Source organism: Mytilus galloprovincialis, chromosome 14 (genome assembly GCF_965363235.1).
Source record: "Mytilus galloprovincialis chromosome 14, xbMytGall1.hap1.1, whole genome shotgun sequence".
In the NCBI taxonomy this organism is placed as follows: Eukaryota; Metazoa; Mollusca; class Bivalvia; order Mytilida; family Mytilidae; genus Mytilus; species Mytilus galloprovincialis.
The window spans coordinates 43,177,955-43,199,667 of record NC_134851.1 but is presented as its reverse complement, the minus strand read 5'-3'; the positions used below and the strand labels follow the sequence as shown (position 1 = coordinate 43,199,667).

The 21,713-nt window shown below is 32.3% G+C and overlaps 1 protein-coding gene across 2 annotated transcripts; it reads left to right on the top strand.

Annotated features, from left to right (window-relative positions):
- Nucleotides 1-149: 149 nt before the first annotated feature.
- On the top strand, nt 150-11,589 carry LOC143058659 (uncharacterized). Of its 2 annotated transcripts, XM_076232120.1 has the most exons (9): nt 248-261; nt 1,993-2,111; nt 3,144-3,396; nt 4,928-5,065; nt 6,459-6,858; nt 8,023-8,193; nt 9,054-9,138; nt 9,524-9,655; nt 10,374-11,589. In XM_076232120.1, the coding sequence occupies exons 3-9, from the start codon at nt 3,261-3,263 to the stop codon at nt 11,292-11,294; spliced, it is 1,983 nt and encodes a 660-aa protein (XP_076088235.1). In that variant the 5' UTR covers nt 248-261; nt 1,993-2,111; nt 3,144-3,260; the 3' UTR covers nt 11,295-11,589. The 2 variants fall into 2 exon arrangements, with proteins under 2 accessions (XP_076088236.1, XP_076088235.1); XM_076232121.1 differs by lacking the exon at nt 3,144-3,396 and having other exon boundaries at nt 150-261.
- Nucleotides 11,590-21,713: the final 10,124 nt, after the last annotated feature.

Below are 21,713 nucleotides of genomic sequence, written 5' to 3'. Positions count from 1 at the left end.
TGAGAGTGGTAAATCGATTCAATGGGGAGACCATGATTACGGTTCGAGGGGAGAATTGCCATCGGAACCGACAAAAGAAGAGACACCGATATTAGTTGAAAACATTGCCTCGAATGTTACGGTTTCAACTGATAAAACGAGTGAAAACATCTCATGGAATGAAGGCAGGAGGGTTGTTGAGTTGGAAGTTCTAGCGGAACAACTCTTTTGCAACAAATGCAACACCCCACTTCATCTGAAGGATATAGTTGGTGAAATGAGGTAAACAATAATTTTCAGCACCCCTTCATCTGCATGTTCATTTTTTACAAACTATGTAGCCTAAACCATGTGAAGTTTGTAGGAATATGATTGCAATTCACCTTCAAATATGTCCTGCTGTCAGAAATCGTTACAATTTCTCTCTCAATCTAAACCCTTGTACAAAATGTTGTAGGAAATACATAATTTATTAATTATTTGGACTAAGGCAAGCTATGAAAAATGAAGTTAGATATGAAACATTCCTCAGTTCCTGACATGTTATCAAGTTTATAGAATGGACTGTCTATGAAAAATATACATAGCTGTGATACATACATGTTTAGTTTCTCACTTTCTGACACTATATACTTGTCACTGCACTGCATCAAAATGAAACCTCTACATACATTTGTAAAAAGGGACAAGAAATAAATTTGGCATTTTCAGCACTGAGGTGTATGCGCAATGACTTAAAGGTTAACTTTAATGATAGTCTTGAGGTTAGAAAGATAGAATTTTTAAAATTCTAAAAAAAAAGAAGGTAAGAATCACCTATTTAATAGTAACACAGAGAGTGTATATATGGTTCATATTCTATAAATGTAACCTGTCCCAATAACCTCTCTTCTTTTTCTTTCAACACATCTTCGGTCTGGGATGTACATGGGTGGGGGGTTGAAGTTTTAAAAGGCATTTGCTAGGAGGGGTGCTGTCCAAATTTTCAAAAGGTTTGGACTCTGTTTTTTTCTAGATTTTTTAAATTTTAGTTTTAAGACCATCAATCTAAGTTGTTTCTTTTCTTCAAAATTCAACACTATATGTACATGTATTTATAAGGAAATCTGGATTCAAAATAAAAAGAAATCATTTTCTGGACCACAATAATTGGTTCCAAAAAATTAGGGGTCAGAATATTTTTTTTATGAAAAAAACACACACATATAAGATTATATATAGCCTTCTTATATTTTTGACACAAGTTGGATTAACGTTTAACCTCGCTACATTTTGTATGTGTCTGTACCAAGTCAGAAGCCTGTAATTCAGTGGATCAGTTGTTAGTTGCTATATATATTATATTTGTTTTTTGTTTATTATTTTGTACATGTATAAATCAGGCTGTTACTTTTCTCATTTGAATTGTTTGACAACATTGTTTCTTAGCCTTTTATACATTGTAGGTAATTTTACTATGCTACAGGGTTTTACTCATTTTTTGTAGGCCCTGCAGGCTGACCTAAAGTTGTTAAATTCTGTGTCGTTTGGTGTCTTGTTGAGATTTGTGTAGATGGTTGTTTTATTGGAAATCATACCACATCTTATATAAATAAAATTTTGTTTCTTTCCCCTTCCCTTATATAATGCAACCTATATATACATGTATATAGCTACCGAAGAAAATGTCCCTACAGAACCCTACTCAAAAAATGTTGTTTTGACATTTTGAATAGAAATAGTTGTTTTCTTTCAAGTCTATTGATAGACAATGATAGATAATAAAAATGTAAATTTCTTGACATTTTGGTAAATTTTCCTTCATGAATACAAAATAAGATATTTTTCCTACATAACCTTCAGGTACATTTTTTTATACATGTATGTACCTACCCAGTACATACCCAGTCCCAGTAAATATAATTTTTGTCTGAAAGGAGAAACAACCTATATTTTAAGTTTGGCCTCCTGATAAAAGAAAATGATATGAGCTACCGTTCATTATAATAACTATATTAAATTTTTATCTTACAGGTACGGCTTAGGTAGTCTTTTGGAGGTGGTATGTCAGATATGTTCGGGTATGAAACTGATATCTACAGGCAAGCGGAATGAGAAAGGAGCATTTGATATTAACTCAAAAGTCGCTCTTGGTAAGTGCAAAAAGCTTTAATATTTTGTATTTCATTTATCATTCTGACATGTAAATGTTTTTAAAGTAGTTTCTTTCAAACCCATGACAAGGGTATGAGGTGTTGAAATTTGGGTACTGTGTAGTCTTATTTATTATTAATTGTTAGGGACGACATCAAAAGTTCAATGAAGGATTAAAAACTTTAATTCACATAGTTTTTTCTCTGACACCCCCCCCCCCCCCCACCCACCCCAACCCTCTCCCCACCCCCCTCTTAACTTAATTTGGGAAAAATTGATTGACCCATATAGATATATGTAAAAATCAATGTCGGATAACCACATCTTGCAGCAGTTCACCCCCACCCCCAAACTATTTGAATTAAGTTGTTTATCTTACATTGATCTTTTGATGTCGTCCCTTACTTACACCAAGGATTTCTAACATGTCTATAAAGCATTGGCTTATGACTTGTTGTTACATTTGTACATGCATCTTTATTTCATTTATAATTCTCTGTATTTGGATCACGCCTCTATTGTGCTATTTCCAATAAAATATTGAATTGAATTGAATAAAGCTTACAGTGTAGCTATTACAAATCACTGCAGTGGCTGTATACATGTATATGATATATTGTTCTTGCCAAATGTTAAACTAAGAAAAATATTTCATCATTTCCAGGACAACATTTTTTATTCTATTTTTAAAACACTATTTTTAATTCAAAGGATTTTTGGCATCTTCCAGAAAAGAAAATCCTATCATCATAACCTCACTACTTAGTAAACAGCAAACCAATGTATGGGCTTAAATTGATTTTAAGTAAGGAAGTTGTATTTTCCATGTATTTCTGCTTGAACATTAAAAAGGTCAAAATGAATTATGACATTGAGTTTTATCTGCTCAATACATGTAGGTTATAGCGCTATCAATTGTCACCCGCTCTTTTATTGAATTGTAATTGATTTGATTGATAAAGATATCTATACGCAGTATGTACATGTAGATAGTAAAAATTAATAATCATAGTTAATCATAATAATTTCAGCAATGATGCACTCTGGAATGGGTCCTGATCACGTTGTGAATTTTCTCAGCACATGTAACATACCCCCACCTGATCCCAAGACACTAAAAAAAGGAGAAATCTATAGCATTGTCACTTATGGATGAGGCATCTGATTCCTGCAAAACTGCTAGTGCAGAAGAAAAAGCTATTTCCCCATCTGATGAATTGGAATGCAGTTTTGACGCTGGTTGGCAAACAAGAGGCTCTGGTTGGCAATATAACAGTAACACAGGTATCAAGTCAACATCAGCAATATTATACATGTAAAAATAGCAGTGGAGGAGTTTATTGATGTGTAAATGCTACCGAGTTGCTTATAAACTGAATCAAGTCAGAAGGAAATGATGTAAAACATGTGTGTTATTTAATTCTGTCACCTTTACACATCAATAAACTTGTCCAAAATAACTATTTAGGTTTCAACTATGAAAATAATAGGTACATATAGGTTTACCACTGTCCCTCGATGTATATATCTGTCCTTTCCTACCGATCATGGTTAAATTTTTTATGTTTAGGGCCATATTCAGCCTACTTTACATGGTAGACCAATATACTTGGTCAAAAGATTTTCCCTAGGAATAACTAGTAGAACTGTACATTTGGGTTCAATAAAATATAGGCCATTCTATCCTACAGTAATGTGTTAAGTATTAAAAAGAAGATGTGGTATGATTGTAATTGAGACACCTCTCCACAAGAGACAAATCACAAAGAAATTTACAACTATAGGTCACTGTACAGCCTTCAACAATGAGCAAATTCCATACCGCATAGTCCGCTATAAAAGGCCAAGAAATGACAGTGTAAAACAATTCAAACCAGAAAACTAACAGCCTAATTTAAGGTCCAATTCTCAGCTACTATTTTATTTCAATGAAATTTGGTAATAAGTTAGATTTTGATATTCTAATAGATACAGATGAGATGTACCTGCTATTTTGTAATTTTTAGGTTTTTTTGCAACTTTCGACTCAACAGCAAAAAAAGCTAAGCAAAACTCATATTTACATCTGTGTCATGTATTTAAGAAATAATTCATGGGGGCTTGAATGTATCGTGATTTTACCACAGGTTGGCCCTTTATGACAAATATTTTACCCTGAGCAATAGCGAGGGGTAATATGTCAGCATAAAGGGACAACCTGTGGTAAAATCAAGATATATTCAAGCCCCATGAATTATTTCTATTCTAATAGGACAGATATGGCAATTGTTTTGGTTCGAGGTGCTCTATGTGAAGGCATTATTTGCCGTTTCCATAAATAAACACATTATTAAATTGACGTAAAAGAACAGAGCAAACTGAATAAGTGACACAGTACACTATTTTCAATAAAATATTATGATAGGTTTGAATGAATTTAAATGACAATTGTACTTATATGCCTTATACATGTTGTAAGTTCACAAAAATTGCTTATATTACACATTTTAGCATCGACTGTTTACGTTTTCTTGTTTGTGACGATTTTAGGTTTCACAAGCGTGTATTTTCCCGTAAATGCATCTATTCTAATGTCATTGTTCTATGAAGTTGATTACCTCATTCATTAAAAAGCATATGACGTGGAAGTATGATCAGAACAGCCCAATCAATATATTCATATTTCACCACGGGTGTGTACTCAAAACTTTTGAAGGACGTCATATTAGAATTTCAAACATTATTCATGTATTTTCTATTTTGAATATAATTATTAGAAACTGTTTTCAACCTTTTCTTATGTGACTAAAATTGACATGGACTTTGTATTTTTCAGGACATTCCAGTCTAGTTGGTGTAAAGACTGGAAAAGTTCTAGACTATGATGTAAGAAGTAAACTATGCAGTATATGCCAGCATCATTTGGGAAGAAAGGAAACAGTTCCAAATCATCCATGCAACAGTAATTGGCAAGGTACACAAACAACATTTTTTTTAAACGTCTTTTTCAAGCAAAATCCAATAGCGATGATTTCAGGTTAATCCAGATTTCTGTGCCCTATAGTCTGTCCGCCTGTAACAAGTTGTGCCCCCTATATATCTAGAGAATCATTATGATTTCATACATTGGTTTCAGAACTATATGTTCCCATTCAAATGCATTGATCGTCAAAAAAAAAAAGGTGGGGTTCCAACCCCCTGGAACCCTCCACCTGGATCCGCCACTGTCCCAATGTCAAATAACTATATGATTTTTTAAGTTAGGCCACAGTTTTTTAATTTGTTGGTTTACGGATTTTCCCCATGAAAAAGTTGGGTCGGTCGGTTGGGAAAAAAAAAAGAAAAAAAATATCTTTCAAGACAGAAAAAATATGCAAAATAAATATATATTTCACCTTTCTGACAATATGTTTGTCATGCTATTTTGTCATCATTTCTTAAATTTTAGTTCGATGAAATATTCTTGCTCAGCTGTAATAAATATCGCATGACATTGTCTAATAATTTCCTGTAAAAAAGGGGCGTGTGCACAGACAAAGACGAAATTAAATCGTCATTTCACAAACAAGAAAAACAAATTCGCGTAGCTCTCAATCAATTTCAGAAAACTTGGTGAGTAATGATCTTCAAGCACAAATTCAAAACTGATAAAGAAAACATCATACGAAAACAAGTTTCAACACACGTGTCAAAAACGTAATAGACTCCTCCACTGGAAAAACGAGAATATCGGGTTAATCTGGTGTCATGCATTCCTGTTTTTTTTATCCAAATGGACGATATTTTTTTATATTGTCTATGAAACAAGAAAATTCTAAATGATATGTTGATATGCAGAACTTTTACTCGGTGCCTTCCACCTGTCCACATTTGGACAAGTCTATTTCTATGAGATTATGCATCTTACGGACTGATGACAAATAAGGGAAACGAACTTATTGTGAAATTGGTTTTAAACACCGATTTTTGTTCCGAAAAATTATTTGCGCAAACAACATTTCAAGCCAAGGTCAGTTATAATTGATTTGTCTATTTTTAGAAACGTAAACTGGAAGTTTTATTTTTCACAACAGAAAGTGTTATCAATTTTGTTAGTGATTATAATGCATTTCATTTCATAAAAAGAAGATTTTAATTATTTTTCAGGGATAATGTATTTGCTAGGGTCGGTGGAAATAAAAAAGCATGAAAATCAATTTTATTTTTATTCTGGAAATCGGCAAAATCGGGTCGGCAGATCCGTAAACCAACAAATTAAAAAATCCTGGCCTTACTTGTATAAAAAGGGAGATGAAATAAGTTTCAGTCATCTTAAATAGTTCTCATGTAAGAAATTGTAGTATTTACAGTGTCCTTTTTTGTTACAGGGTCAAGTAAAGGCATGGAGCCTGACATGGCTTTATCAATGGTTACTAGGATGGACAACAGAGGGTGCACAGTTGGGATCATTCACGCAGACAATGACTCCACAACAACCTCAAGACTGAAGCAAAAGTTTGCAAACATAAAAAAAAGAGACGACAAAAACCATGTCAAGAAAAATCTGTCGAAACAACTGTATGCAGCAGCAAATAAGTACAAAGAGCTGAAGGGGAAAGGAGTTATTGCTTACATACTTAGATGTTACATGTATGCTATAAGTTCAAAACAATCAAAGGAGGATGAACTTTGTGAAAGATTAGACAGTATAGTTCCTCACCTATTTGGAGACCATTCAGGCTGTTCTGGGGATTGGTGCACATATTCCAAGCAACCAGAAACTTACAGGTTTTAATTTTTTTAAATTTGAAGGATGTTATACATATAAAAGAAAGTGTTTTTAATGTTTTTATACGACCGCAAAAATCGAAAAATTTTTGGTCGTATATTGGTATCACGTTGTCTTAGTCCGAATACTTTTGGTTTTCGCACTATAACTTTAGTTTTTAAGTAAATAGAAATGTATGAAATTTAAACACAAGGTTTATGACCATAAAAGGAAGGTTGGAATTGATTTTGGAAGTTTTGGTCTCAACAGTTTAGGAATTAGGGGCTAAAAAGGGCCAAAATAAGCATTTTCTAGGTTTTCGCACTATAACTTTAGTTTCAGTAAATAGAAATCAATGATATTTTAATACAAAGTTTATGACCACAAAAGGAAGGTTGGGATTGATTTTGGGTGTTTTGGTTCCAACTGTTCAGGAATTAGGGGCCAAAAAAGGGCCCAAATAAGCATTATTCTTGGTTTTTGCACAATAACTTTAGTATAAGTAAATAGAAATCATTGAAATTTAAACACAAGATTTATCAACACAAAAGGAAGGTTGGGATTGATTTTGGGAGTTGAGATCACAACTGTTTAGAAATTAGGGGCAAAAAAGGGGCCCAAATAAGCATTTTTCTTGTTTTTCGCACCATAACTTTAGTATAAGTGTATAGAAATCTATGAAATTTAAACACAAGCTTTATGACCATAAATGGAAGGTTGGGGTTGATTTTGGGAGTTTTGGTCCCAACAGTTTAGAAATAAGGGGCCCAAAGGGTACAAAATTAAACTTAGTTACTTGCTAATGGACTATTCTATCTGAGATATTATAATAACAAAATGAGTTTTCGGGTAACATAAAAATGTAAGAGCAAATATTCAAATACAACACAGTTTTTGTTATGCACATTTAATATTAATTTTTAAAAAACTTCATCCGACAGGTTCTTCATTTTTACCCCCTGAAGATATGTGATGTTGTCCAATCAAAATCCTTGGTATAAAAAAATACATTACAATACATAATGAATTACACAGAGTTCAGCAGCTTAAGGAATATTCAACTATGTAACTAAGTGGTAAATAAAATTGTACAGTTTAGATCTATTTGAAACATTGCCATAAATCAACATACATGTAAATGTATGACATTTCAACTACATGTATTTTCTTTTATATCATTTCAGATATAAACATCTCCCAAAAGGTGAACCATTGTCAAATGAAAACCTGCGTAAACACTTAGAGACAGTGACAGAAAATTACAAGAAAAGATCAAGCCAACTTGTAGATTTAGGCTCAACACAGAGCAATGAAAATTTCAACAATATAGTGGCAAGCAAGGCTCCAAAAAATAGGTCAGTAACTAAAAACATTGATTATAACCTTTCAGTAACATCAACCCAAACAAACATAACAATAAAAAATAGAGGTCTTTCATTTTTGAAGGGAGATGATTGCTGTTTGTCCGTCAAATGAAAATTGACTATTTAAGATTTTTTTTTATCTGAAAACTGACTTAGCAGAATTCTATTTTTTTAAAATATGATCATTGGCATATTCTTAAAAAAAACAATCCTTCATTTTGATATCATTGTATAAACAAAAAATAACCAACAGTGCAAACAGTTAAATAGAAACTTAAGTTTCATTTAATTAAATTAAATTGAGATATGAGGGGAACAGGGGATGCCAGGTGGCAAACTCCAAAACCTTGAAAGATATAATTTAAAAATTTAAAAACTAATATGAGATCTTATGAAACAAAAGTATACAATTCAAAAATATTTGAAGAGTCATTCCCCCTGAAACGGTTTTATAATAGTTATTATACCCTCCACCGCTTTGAAAAAAGGGGGGTATACTGTTTTACCTCTGTCTGTCCATCCGTCTGCCGTTCGTCCGTCTGTCAGACCCATGAATATTTTTCGTTACATTTTTCTTAGGAACTACAATACAAGGATTTCTGAAATTTAGTTTTAGGTTTTATATAAGTCTCCTATACTGTGTGATGCGTTTTAAGATTCATCACTTAACAACTTCCTGTTTACCAAACACTTGCATATTTTTACACTATTTAAATTATCCACTTCAACGGGGGTATCATCAGTGAGCAGTAGTTCAGAGTTTCACTTGTTTTAGCTAGTTTAATCTTCTGACAGCTGCTTTACAATATTAACTGTAAAATGACTGAAATTTGTGAAATTTCTTTTTGTAGATCATATGGTGGAACCAGCTCATTAAAAGCAAGAGTTTCAGCTGCAGTTCTTCAGAAGAATGAAGGTTATACCTGGGTTAACAAGGTATTGTGTTACAGCTTATACATCATAAATACTGTGTATTTCCTCTTTCATTTTACCCCATGAAACATAAACATAGTATAATGTTTGTGACCTGTCAATTTAGGTTTCTCAACAATAATTTGAAAACTGATACAGTGATTTTAGCCAAATTTGATACAAAGGTGAATGACCTTACAAAGGTGATCAAGTTCAAATTGGAATTTATTGTATTTTTTTAATCAATTTTATCTCAGCAATGCTTGTCCACACATAAATGATGTTTAAATATAAAGCAGTGTGTGGTTGACCTTCATGTGACCCGATCTAAAGGTCAAATATAGAATTTAAAGGGATGGTTATGTTTTTTGTCATCTTAAACATTTCTCACTATTTTACCTTGTTTTAGGTTAACAAGAAAGCATTGCTGTCACCAGGCACAATTTCTGTTAGAGTTGGACAGAGGATTGATAGAAAGAGACTCTGGCAAAAGAAGAATAGCTCCTCAGTTCTTTTCAAACGTGACAGATTTAAAAGAAAGGTAAAACTTCATGGCATATAATTAGTCAAATTAATGACACCAATATAAATAAAAAGTCAAATTAATGACAGCCATATAAATAAAAAACAAAGGATATGGGGTATCAAATACATTTACAACAAAAGACCCACAAAAAGCAAAGGAACAGCTCACTGCAATTTATTGATAATTTTTAATAATACATAAATATATGATTGAATTCTAAAATTTGAGACATATTTAGCCTGTTTCTTAGATGTGAAGTGCCTTATTAGGTTATCAAAATTTTTATTTATCAGTGCAGTACCCTCTGTGTATGAATACAGGTATATTGATCTGGCTTCCACGAAATGTTTTGAAGTGATAAAGAATAGGTGGTGTGCGTCTTATTTAAAATTTATTATATCAACTGTCATACAATTGAAAGCATGATGTGGCATATATAAGAGAAGTTATCTCAATAATAATAACACCATAACTTTAAAAATATAAGCACAGGGACATGGTGAAACTTACATGAATTTTGTTAACTTGTAAAATGGGTAAACTATAATATAAATTGCCAAAGACAATATAAATTGCAACTTGACCAAAAAATAGAAAACAAGATGATGACATTTCAAAAGAGTGATATGGTTATTAAGAGTTATATTCCATTCATTTTACAAAGTACATGTAACAATACAACCAGGTATAAACAAAAGATTTTTCTTAATATTTTCTTTTTGTCTTTTTCTAGCATAAGAAAACCTTTCAACAAGTTAAAGCAGCAGTTCTAGAAGGAGAAACATATCAACCACAAATTGAAGAAAATGTGTCGGTAAGAGACATTGAAACAATTCCAACTAAATATTCTTTGGAAGGCATAGACAATTATGTTGTGTTTGATTTAGAAACAACTGGGTTATCAAGAACCTCTGATATAACACAAATATCAGCATATGATGGGATGAACATGCTAAATCTTTATGTGTCTCCACGACAATCTATTTCATCAAAGGCCAGTGATGTTACCGGTATTACTTTCTCTTTTGAGAGAAACCAAATGTATTGCCATGGTGTTCCAGTTGAAAGTGTTTGTATAAGAACAGCCTTACTTCAACTAATTGAAATGATACAGAAAAAATCTCGTCCTGTGCTTGTTGGTCATAACATCCATTCATATGATGTCCCTGTACTAAGAAATTTGTTGCGCGAGTTTAATCTGCTGAGTTCTTTTGATAACCTAATTTATGGATGCATTGACACTTTGAAAATTGCAAAACGTGAAATACTTAAAGCTGATGTTCAAAATTACAAGCAGCAAACATTAGTTCAAAAGTTTCTGGAGATTGTTTATGATGCTCATAATTCTGAGGAGGATGTTAGAAGTTTATACAAACTGTTCCATCTGAAGCTGAAACAGACATGTTCTGGAAAGGATTTATTTCCATTTAATTATTTGTCAATTTTAGAGGGTTTTTCTGGTGTCATTGTTAAAAAGGTTATTTCTAAAGACACTGCAAGGAAACTTTCCTGCACAGGTCTCAGCCTTCATCACCTGGAACTTGCTTACAAAAGAAACAATGACGATGGCGTAAAATCCATCATGCAGGAACATGGTTTGAAAGGGAAAACGGCAAATGTGTTCAAGAAGTTTTTTTCTGAAAAAGAGGAATAGTCTGTAAATGTGGTTAAAGACTGAGAAAATTTCATATTTATATGCTATAATTCTGTAGAAAAACTGGTTATGCCTATCTAAAAATCTAATCCTTTGAAACAATCCTTGATAATAGTTGATAATGAATAAATTGAAGTTTTTACTAAATTTTGAGTAACCAAAGAGTACTTACACTTAAAATATATATAAGAATTAGGGATTTGTTATAAAATTGCAGCATCGTTTAATAATTACTCTGTCTGTAAATCAAGTTTGCCTCGACAGAGTGAAAAAAATTGATACACAACAAGTATAGTATTTTCCATTTTCGTCAATATTGGTGGATAACTTCCTGAAGCCTGAAGGATTATTTCTCATATAGATTTTTATTTTGATTGACAAATTTTTCAACAGATTTTTATGAACTTTTATACAAAAGTAGGTGCTGTTGTAACAATATAAGTCAACTGAATCTTAATAAAGGGGAGATAACTTTAATTTATCTACATAAACCAACATAATAAGCATTAGGCTAGGCCATAAATCAGACATGAGGGGGACTCATAAGGTTGTATAAAAGTAACAATATTGTAATGTATCAGTTCCAATGCTTTACCATCTTGCCCCATTACTACCGCACCCTTTTTCCACATTTTTTTAAAAGATTTGTTGTAGCAATCTGATCTTAGGGCAAAACAATTGTTTTATATGAAGTTTTAATGAATATGTTTTTTAAAGATTGCAGTTTTCATGAAATTGGACAAACGTTTCAGTGAGTCCCTTGGAAACTGAATCTGCCCCATATTTATTTTTGAGACTAAACACCTTTGCAAGTTTAATCCACATTCTCATTGACATGGATATATATATGTATTGTAAATTAATATTATATTATCATACTTCTTATATGATTTGCATATTAGAGAATACTTTTATATAATTGGAATCAAAAAATGTAAATGTTTGTCAAAATTGATAAATATTTAATTCATATAAAACATTTTTTTATGTGTTATTCTGTTCATTAACTTTGTCTTTTTTCATGTTCTAGCATTTTTCAGATCCCGAAATTCTAGCAAAGTCCTTCTAGTAAATATTAGTGCAATTTTAGAACAGGAAAACATTAGTTCAATGTCAATACATTTCTGGGGGATAAAAGAAAGTAGATGAACACATGTTTTATCGTAAAACTTATTCATTTTGTGTATACAAAAATGCAACTTTTTTTCGTATGACTTTAAAAAGAAAAACACCTGATGTGTTTTTTCTATCCAAAATCTTTACAGATTTATTTTTATATGTAATGACCTTACTATCATTTTTTCTTCATTTTCCTTAATCTTTTTATTAAATCTTGCACAATTTGAATCCTTCAAACAGGTAACTACCATTTTAGTGGTAGTTCAAGGTTGTCTTGGTGTAATGTCTATATTTTAATGAAATATGTCAAAACAATGGATGTGACAGATTTTATATAATCAATGATTGCTGATTAAGTAAAATCTGAGCTATTTAAATCTACATATGAAGCCTTTCGATGTTTAAATGTTGGTATCATTCAATACCTTTAAACTATATTTTGTCTATATGTATGTTATAAATCATGTAGTACTGACTATTGACTGATGATTACCGCGGGGCATGATAATTAACCAGCATTTGTATCGACGTAGTGCTGTAAAAAAGGAAAAGAACACTTTGTAAAATACATGCTATCGAACACTGTTCTCGATTTACCTTCATCAGGAACGCTCAAAGTCGTCGAATATTTGGCAACATAATATAATATTAATTGGATAAAAAATCAGGACTCTTGACAAGAATATTGTCTGTAGATAAAAGTTAAATAAATATTCTTTTTATGTATATTTGTGAATACTCATGATCAAAATGGAACTAATCAGAATTAAACTGTAGGGAGTTCATTGGCAACCTTAGTTGATGAATATTAAGCTTCGTTTTTTGGGTATTGACGTTGTATTAATCAATCAAACGAATATCATATCACTTGTGTTGATAATTTTCACCTGAGTTGATTTTAATATTAATGATTAAACTTTTCTGTATCAGTCATTACAAAGGAAATTCGAACAAGTTTACAAATAGCATGACCGATCCTGAATATCTTTCACCACACTAAATACATACTTGCAGGGCTTTGTCTCATTCGTTACAACAAAGGTCATCTGCCCTTTGGATTTACCAATTGTGTCCTGTTCCCAATCGTCACATTTTTACAGGTTGGGATACCTATAGTTGTTGATTCATGCAACAGAATACTTATTTCCAGTTTCAGTACAGGTTTCACGTTTTTTAACTTTATGTGAATTGTAAATATCCAGTAAAATTTAGGATGAATTAATCATCTTAATTCTTTTTTCTCTTTTTTCTTTATCTCTCAACATATATTTAGAGTCATCAAATAGATTGTTTTCATTGAAAACTGTAAGAGGAATATCAGAGTCTACAATTCCCAATCGTGTTTTTTTTTTCCTTCTTATTATGAAGTAGATATGTGGGGAGGCTTTCTCTGAACAACGTCCGTGTAATATGAATATCCACGAGTGAAAAATAAATCAAACGAATGTTTGTTTTCACTCAAATGACATAAATCCAAATTAATACAACAGGCTCATTTTAACACAAAATACCAGTTGACTGTTATATAAGACATTGACATAAATTCGAATTGTATATCAAAAAGTATGTATCGGGTATTGGGTATTTTATTTAATTTTCAATCTTTTTTTATTATTGTAGACCAACCTACTAGCAATATTTCATCCGTGAACCATGACGATGACAATGCGCTAATATTGGTTTATTATGACAAAGTTTTTCCAGTTCCTATTTGTCAAGCGTCATATGGGGTAGGTTTATTTAATTAATGCTATATAATTCTGTAGAAATTCCTGGATTAATACCATAGTTATCAGGATCATAATTTAACACGTCAGACGCGTGTTTTGTCTGCAGTGATCATCAGATAAAAAAAGTCATCAAGTCAAACAAGAACAAAGTAATAGAGCACTGAGGACCCAAAATTTCAAAAAGATGTGCAAAAAACGGCTAATTAAGGTAATCTATTTTTGGGATAAGAAATTCCTTAGTTCTTCGAAAAATGCAAAGTTTTGAACATAATTTGTTTAATATGCCGGTTTTAATCAATGTAAAAAATATTGTTAGTATCGTGCTTTTAAAAAGCCCCAGTCCCACTAGACCACGATCGCACTACGCTAATTGCGATCTAAATTAAATTCAGATCGTGGTGAAATCGCGGTATGAGCGGCATGAAAATGTAAATTTTCGTTGCTTTCACGATGCTACTATGTCCTCATTACGTTTCTACAACGATCCCGTTACGATTATAACACGTTCTCACCGCGCTTATTCTGCGACCTTACTATGCTTATCGATTTTTCTACGCTCATCACGTTCTTACTACGACAATACCACGAGTTATCCGATTGCAACACTATCTTACAACGTTTCTACTGCGATTATAGCACGTTCTTACCACGATTATACTACGTTCATACCGCGATCTTACTACGCTCTCAACAATAACGTCAACATCGTGTTCCATATCAATACAGTATCATTCCTTCAGTTCTATTTCTGATTAATACGTAGATTTCTAAAAAAAAACAAAATACAGTCATGCCACTGAACGATAGCAGATATGACACCGATGTGTCAATAGATATGAGAAGATGTGGTATGATGGCAATGAGACAACTCTCAATCCAAGTAAAAATTATTAAAAGTTAACCATTATAGGCCAAGATACAGCCTTCAACACGGAGCCTTGGCTTACATCGAACAGCAAGATATAAAAGGCCCCCAAAAATACTAAATGTAATGCCATTCAAACGGGAAAACCAGCGATCTATATGAAAACAAGAGCATGATTGAGCATTTAGAGAAAATGGACAAGAATTCCCAATTACATGCAGACAAACAAAACCTGGAGAGAATTAACATATTTTATGTGAAAATGACAATGAGAATAATGGTCGTAGTATGAACGTAGTCAGGTCGTAAGAATAGTGTGATGAGGACGGCAAGGGCGTGCTAGAATCGTACTATGGTCGTGAACAGCATGGTATAGTCATAGTGGAAGAGTAGTTTGGTCGCGCTGAGAACGTTATGGTCGTAGTGAGGTCGTAATAATTTCGTAACAATAATAAGACCTTACTGCGATCTACATGATCGTACTAAGATCATGAAAATCGCATTTTTTTCACAGATCGTAGTGCGATCGTGGCCTAGTGGGACTACGGTATTAGGTTGAAAATATTACGTTTAGTAGTATACGTGTTGTCAGATTTATTAATTTCAAAATCACCTTGTGTACTGGTCACTAAATATTTGTTCCAATGCACCCCTTTTTGTATATTCTTCGATTGTATTTTTTACTTGAGCTTTCGTTGATTGACCAATTATCATTCATTGAAGGTAAGACTGACTAATTGAGTATTTTGGTCAAGGTAACTATATACTAGTATATTCTTAGTGGTAAAAAAAGACACGAAATACGATGAACGAGAGGCTCATTCGGATATACTATTGGATAAGTTAAAAAGTATTTGGGTATACATGTATAAAAATTTAGCAGTCAAAAAAAATTATAAACAAGAATTTTACATCCCAAATACTTTTTAACAATATACAGAGACGTAAAAGAGGGACGAAAGATACCAAAGGGACAGTCAAACTTATAAATCTAAAACAAACTGACAACGCCATGGCTAAAAATGAAAAAGACAGACAAACAATAGTACACATGACACAACATAGAAAACTAAAGAATAAACAACACAAACCCCACCAAAAACTAGGGTTTATCTAAGGTGCTCCGGAAGGGTAAGCAAATCCTGCTCCACATGTGGCACCCGTCGTGTTGCTTATGTGATAACAAATCCGGTAAATAGTCTATTTCGGTAGGTCACATTCATGAAAGTGAAGGGGATTGTAGTTACGACGTAAGGAACATATCCGATTTTATTTGTGAAACGGTTATTCCATAACTGTCAACCAACTCGTGATGGCGTCCGTAAAATTCACGCATACGATCAGTAGAAACTACGAACGACTTAAAACCAGAACAAATTATTTACATTATTAGCTGGACCTGCACAATATAGTCATGTACTTAACACAACTAGAAGTCGAGAAATGTAAAATAGACAATTTTAATTGTATGAAAAAGAAGATGTTGTATGATTGCCAATGAGACAACTATCCACAAAATACCAAAATGACACAGACGTTAACAACTTTATGTGTTTCATTTTAATAGGTAATTAATGAATTTTGGAATGAGATCATCGACAATTATTCAAAATTTAATTTCTTTTCATTTCATTTACAGGAAAAAAACGTTACAAACATTCTAAACATCACCTATGTACACAATGGTTTATTGTATAAGGTTAATATCAGCTTGCTGTTCCATACAACATCTATGATCATCAATCAACAGCCTGTTATTTTTGACTGTCATATTGGAACAGAAAACATCAACACTAATTTTTGTATATCGAAAGATACTTATATAGAAATGCAAGATACAGTTGTTAGTGGTAGGTTAATTATTTTTTTTAAAAACACACCAAGGGTGCATTACAACCTTATTATGAGTAAATCGAAGATAAATGAACAATACCATGACTCATAAGAAAAACAAAGAAGGATAAACAGTTCACAGAAAAACTAAATAACGGTCAACACGAATACATCAATACATGTAGAAATAGGTTGATTTAAGCTGATAAGAATAATAGATAGTGTACGTTCTTCTATTAAACCGAACACGAAACTTCTGTTTACGTACCTTTAGTGACAGAAATTGGCGTCTTGTAAGTGTAATGATGTTGAAAGTCGCATTTGACTGGGAAATTTAACCATAAGGCGATTATACTAATATTTTTGAAAAATGCTCATTAACTATATAGACTTAATGTCGTAAACGTTAAACATAATAATCATCGTACATCCCAGAAGCCAATAATTTGGTACTTTGGCATGAAAATACGGATTTTGTGTTATTAAACTTTACTGTTACAATTTTTTTTATCAAGAAATGTATTTTCCTCATGCAAAGCTCTACATTCCTTCCCCGGCTTTTGCTAAACATGTTTGTCCTTTTTGGTTTATACATGTAGCTTTTCGTCCTTTTAATAAGCTTCGGATTTTCAAATATTTTTAGCTCAATCTTCACTGAAGAGACATTGATTGTCGAAATGCGCATCTGATGCAGAAATATTGTAACCGTTATGTTATTACAATGTTCTATTACCAACAGCATAAACATTTATTTCTTTTTTTTTCAGACACTATACATAGATTTAGAAAGAATCAAACCGCTGGGAAATTTGGACATGCTTTGTTTATTACCATATTCGCTTTTTGCGTCTTATTATGTGTGACATTTATAATTATATCCAAAATGTCCGATTAATTTCTGAAAATTAAGAAAAGTAATTTTAAACACCAGAATTTTTGTAAAAACAGCAGAACAATAATATATTGAAACATACATCTAAAGTTGATGACTTTTTTCACATAATTATATATATGTATTTGCCAATTCATGTTTTTATAACACAGGACAATCAAATTTGTAAAATGATTTTTTTTACCAAGAAAAAAAATTCCTTTATTTAATTTAAAGATGTTCAATAGTTAACAATAAGGCATTTGGGCATTTTTATTGATAGACGGGCATGTGTTTACTGTTTTCTTTTTACTTATGTTATAATTTATTTTGTTGCTTAGTATTGTGTGTGAATTGTGCTGGTGCTGGTATTTATACTCCGTATTACATAGTCATGCTTTTGTTTTACTACTGGTGTGGACAAAGTACAATAAGTATATAAGATCATATGATAGATGTTGATGTATGATCTTCACGTAGAGGCGACAGGAATAAAACAAAGAAATAAATCAGACTCTGAAATACAGTTTTACGAATATACTTTTACTTTCAGAAAAATAAATTGAATGAAAGCAATTGTTTATCCTTATATCTCTTACTTCCCTCTGATTATTAAATTGTCTTTTAAATCAGAACAAAAATCTATGATATTGTCAAAGATAAAATATAAAGTTGAACTCTAATTCATTGAACATAAAGTGAGATGCATACAATCAATTTATGGACAATTGATGTTAACGATTCAACAAACTAGATGCACGAGGAAAAGTTTATTAGACATAACACTTAGTTAACTGGACCTAAATCTAAAGACCAAGATAACAGTAAAAGTCGTATAAATGTTTCTTAATTGAACATATTTTGCAATGTTCATAAAGATTTAATAAACTTCAAACAAAATAATGAAATACTCAATGCACCATGCATCAATATACATTGAGTTTCATAATATGAAGAACAACAAATAAAGGTTAATTGTGTGCTCTGATTTGTTAAATCCTGGATTGTTGCTTGAATGTGATTAAATTTCTGGGTGGCACTAGTTTGACTTTAGATTTGATAAAAAATGTTGATTATACAGGGAATCACTGAAGCATGACCGGAGCGGGCCTCTTCTTAGGCAATCAGTGGGCCACCTCTTATGAACTTTCTGGATCTGCCAATGCAGCTGACCTGTGTTGACATGTGATATCATCCTTGGTAGTAAATCACCACATACTACCACGAGGTGTGACAAGGAAAACAACTCGTATGACCGATGTTCAATTTCAAAGTGCCCTAACTGTTGTGAGGTGTATGCCTCTCCACTATAAACTGAAATGGAGGAGATGCCATAGTTACCAAGCGAATTATCTTAACTTGCAAATGAAACTACTCAGGCTAATAACACGGGCTGACTGCAATAATCCCCCATTAACCTTCATGCAGACTCCTTTGACGCTATTCAGCTACCCACTGATCTGACTTGTTTTCTCACCTCTACAAAACATAGTGAAAAATTATGAAAATTCTGCTTGGGTTGTACAAGAAAAAACCTCGAACATCCCCCTATCTCTATACATTCATAAAGAAGTTTATATCATAACTTTTTTCAATAGAGCCTTGTAGCCTAGAATTGCAACATTTCCATATCAGTTACAATTCAGTTAAACTATAAGCTACACACGAACATTGGATAAAAATCAAATTCGGAGCAATTAACAGTTTAATGATAAGAGTCAAAATCTTTAAATCGTAATCACGGTTGGCAAATCCAATGATGACGACTCCTTTAAACTTGTGTCCAAGATTTATCCTAATATATTTCTTTGTTCCCACCTTATTACTTCTTCCAAGACCCTTAGTCGTGCCAGCTCGATATACTCATTCTTACACTATTTGACCGTAAATGACCCTTACTTATTTAAAAAAAAATTAAAAGCCCTTTCGAGTTTACTACTGAATTGTTAACTGTGATCATTATAATATATAAAAAGGTCTTCATTGTGACAAGTAGGTTGTACTTTCTCCAGTTCTCCAGTTTTGCCTCAGTAAAATCAATATCACCTAAAAGTACATCTTCATTCACATAATCAGACTGGTTAACAACTTTCAAATCATATATATGAAACTCTTGTTAAATAACATCTTTTGGAATTAATATTGATTCACTCATAGGGTTTTTTCATCGGAAATAACAACATTTATTCTAAAACCAATTGTTTGCATGCTACGGGTTGTGTTCTTCCTACATCTATTAGGATGGTATGATAATAAACACATAATGGGAGGGTTGTGCTTGATTTTCATATGATGCAGACATAATCTTTCAATCAGTTTACTTAAGATCCGAGGCTTGTATATCAGTTACTGCCAGAAGTCCTTTGTAAATCTGTGGATCATTGTCATTTTTCTTAGTTTCATCAGTTATCTTTTCTGATTTCATGACTCGGAAGTTCTCTCAAACCGAGTTGAATTGTGCGTATTTATTCTGTAGTGGCTAGAGGTGTGGGGATAGCAGAGATCTCACTCACATGTTTAACCATGCTGCAAGTTCTGGAACCTTTGTTAGGGTTGTAATTAATTATATTTTTTTTATTTTATTTTTTCCCCATGTTGTTTCATTTATTTATTTCGGAGTTAAGTGTGAAACGTGTATCCATTTTCAACGCACAGTTCCGAAATTCTAATTTTAAAGAAAAATCCGGAACATCCAGGACTTTCATGTTGGGAGCAATGTCATAGGAAGGTCAAGATTATATGCGACATAAAACACTTCTAATTCATGTATTAACTCACTTATGTTAAATATATGGTAAGATTTCTAAACTGACTATTTGAGGCAGAAAGTGTAAACATTTAAAAGTCATACAGTATGATGTGGACTTGAGACAGAGGCGGCACTGATTGTTTTATGCAATTTTGAATGTTGAAATAATTAATAATAAACATTAATAGTATTCTGAAATGCTTTCAATTTGTTATCAGATCAGTTTCAAACAGATTCTAGACATTTCATGCCATATAACATACACAAAGGGTATATATAAGCTGGAAATAAACATGAATAATCAAAGTCTGTTAGAAAGGAATATCAAGTGTACTGTAAAAGAATACTTAGTGTATATGCAGTGATTTCTTTTAAGCTATAATTGTGTGTGTTGGGGTCTCAGTATATGAAATATGAATAAATGTTAGTTTAGGTTGAACTATGTGTATGCAGCTGTCTCTCAAACCAAGTCTCTTTGGGTAGATATATACTATTCATAGTTTACTTGATTCGATTACGTGCTGGTTCAGGGATTTGAACTCTATATGAGACATAACCTGGAACTGTTAGCAGTAGTAACACATACTGTTGCGATGAAAATTGAATTTTGAAGTTGGGAAAAAGTGAATGAATTTTAGTATAAGTAACTCTAACAAGTTCAGGGCATGTCAAATATTGAAAAATATGCCACACAAGTATATGTTTTGACCTTTGAATAAAATAGAAGTACATCTCAGCTTTCCATAATAGGGTGTATTTTTTTTATGAAACTTCATAGTAAAAGTGACACAGTACCCTTCCGGAGTACCTGATTTCACTACCGGTTTTTAGTGGAGTTCGTGTTGTTTCATATTTATTATTTATAACTGTTGATGTAAATGTCCTTTGGTTAGTCTTTGATTACGCCTTGGTTTTGATTGTTAATATCTTTCAGCTGCAAGTGAGTTCAAATGGGAAATTGCATTATCTGTATTTACAAAAATGTTACCTGGATGGATGTAGGCGCGATAAAACTCCGCCCTCATCGCATACAAGCATATCAGTTAATTGAACTATTTATTGTATTTCATTCGTCATTCTTTATTTGAAATTCATTACAGAAACAGAAAAAAAATGTATTTCAGGATCGTACTTTGGTGCACAAATTTTTATTCCTAGTATCTGTGATGTTTTTATTTATTTGCATAACCTGAAAACATCGCTTGAATTCAAGACTTTGTGTCACTTGACCTGTTTATGTGATGGATCTCTT

What these genes read in the sequence shown, in the direction of transcription:
- LOC143058659 (XM_076232120.1), top strand. Translation starts at nt 3,261, where the DNA reads ATGGATGAGGCATCTGATTCCTGCAAAACTGCTAGTGCAGAAGAAAAA. An exon ending in ATGCAACAGTAATTGGCAAG is followed by an intron (nt 5,066 to 6,458) that starts GTACACAAACAA and finishes TTTTTGTTACAG; the next exon opens with GGTCAAGTAAAGGCATGGAG. An exon ending in AGCAAGGCTCCAAAAAATAG is followed by an intron (nt 8,194 to 9,053) that starts GTCAGTAACTAA and finishes TTCTTTTTGTAG; the next exon opens with ATCATATGGTGGAACCAGCT.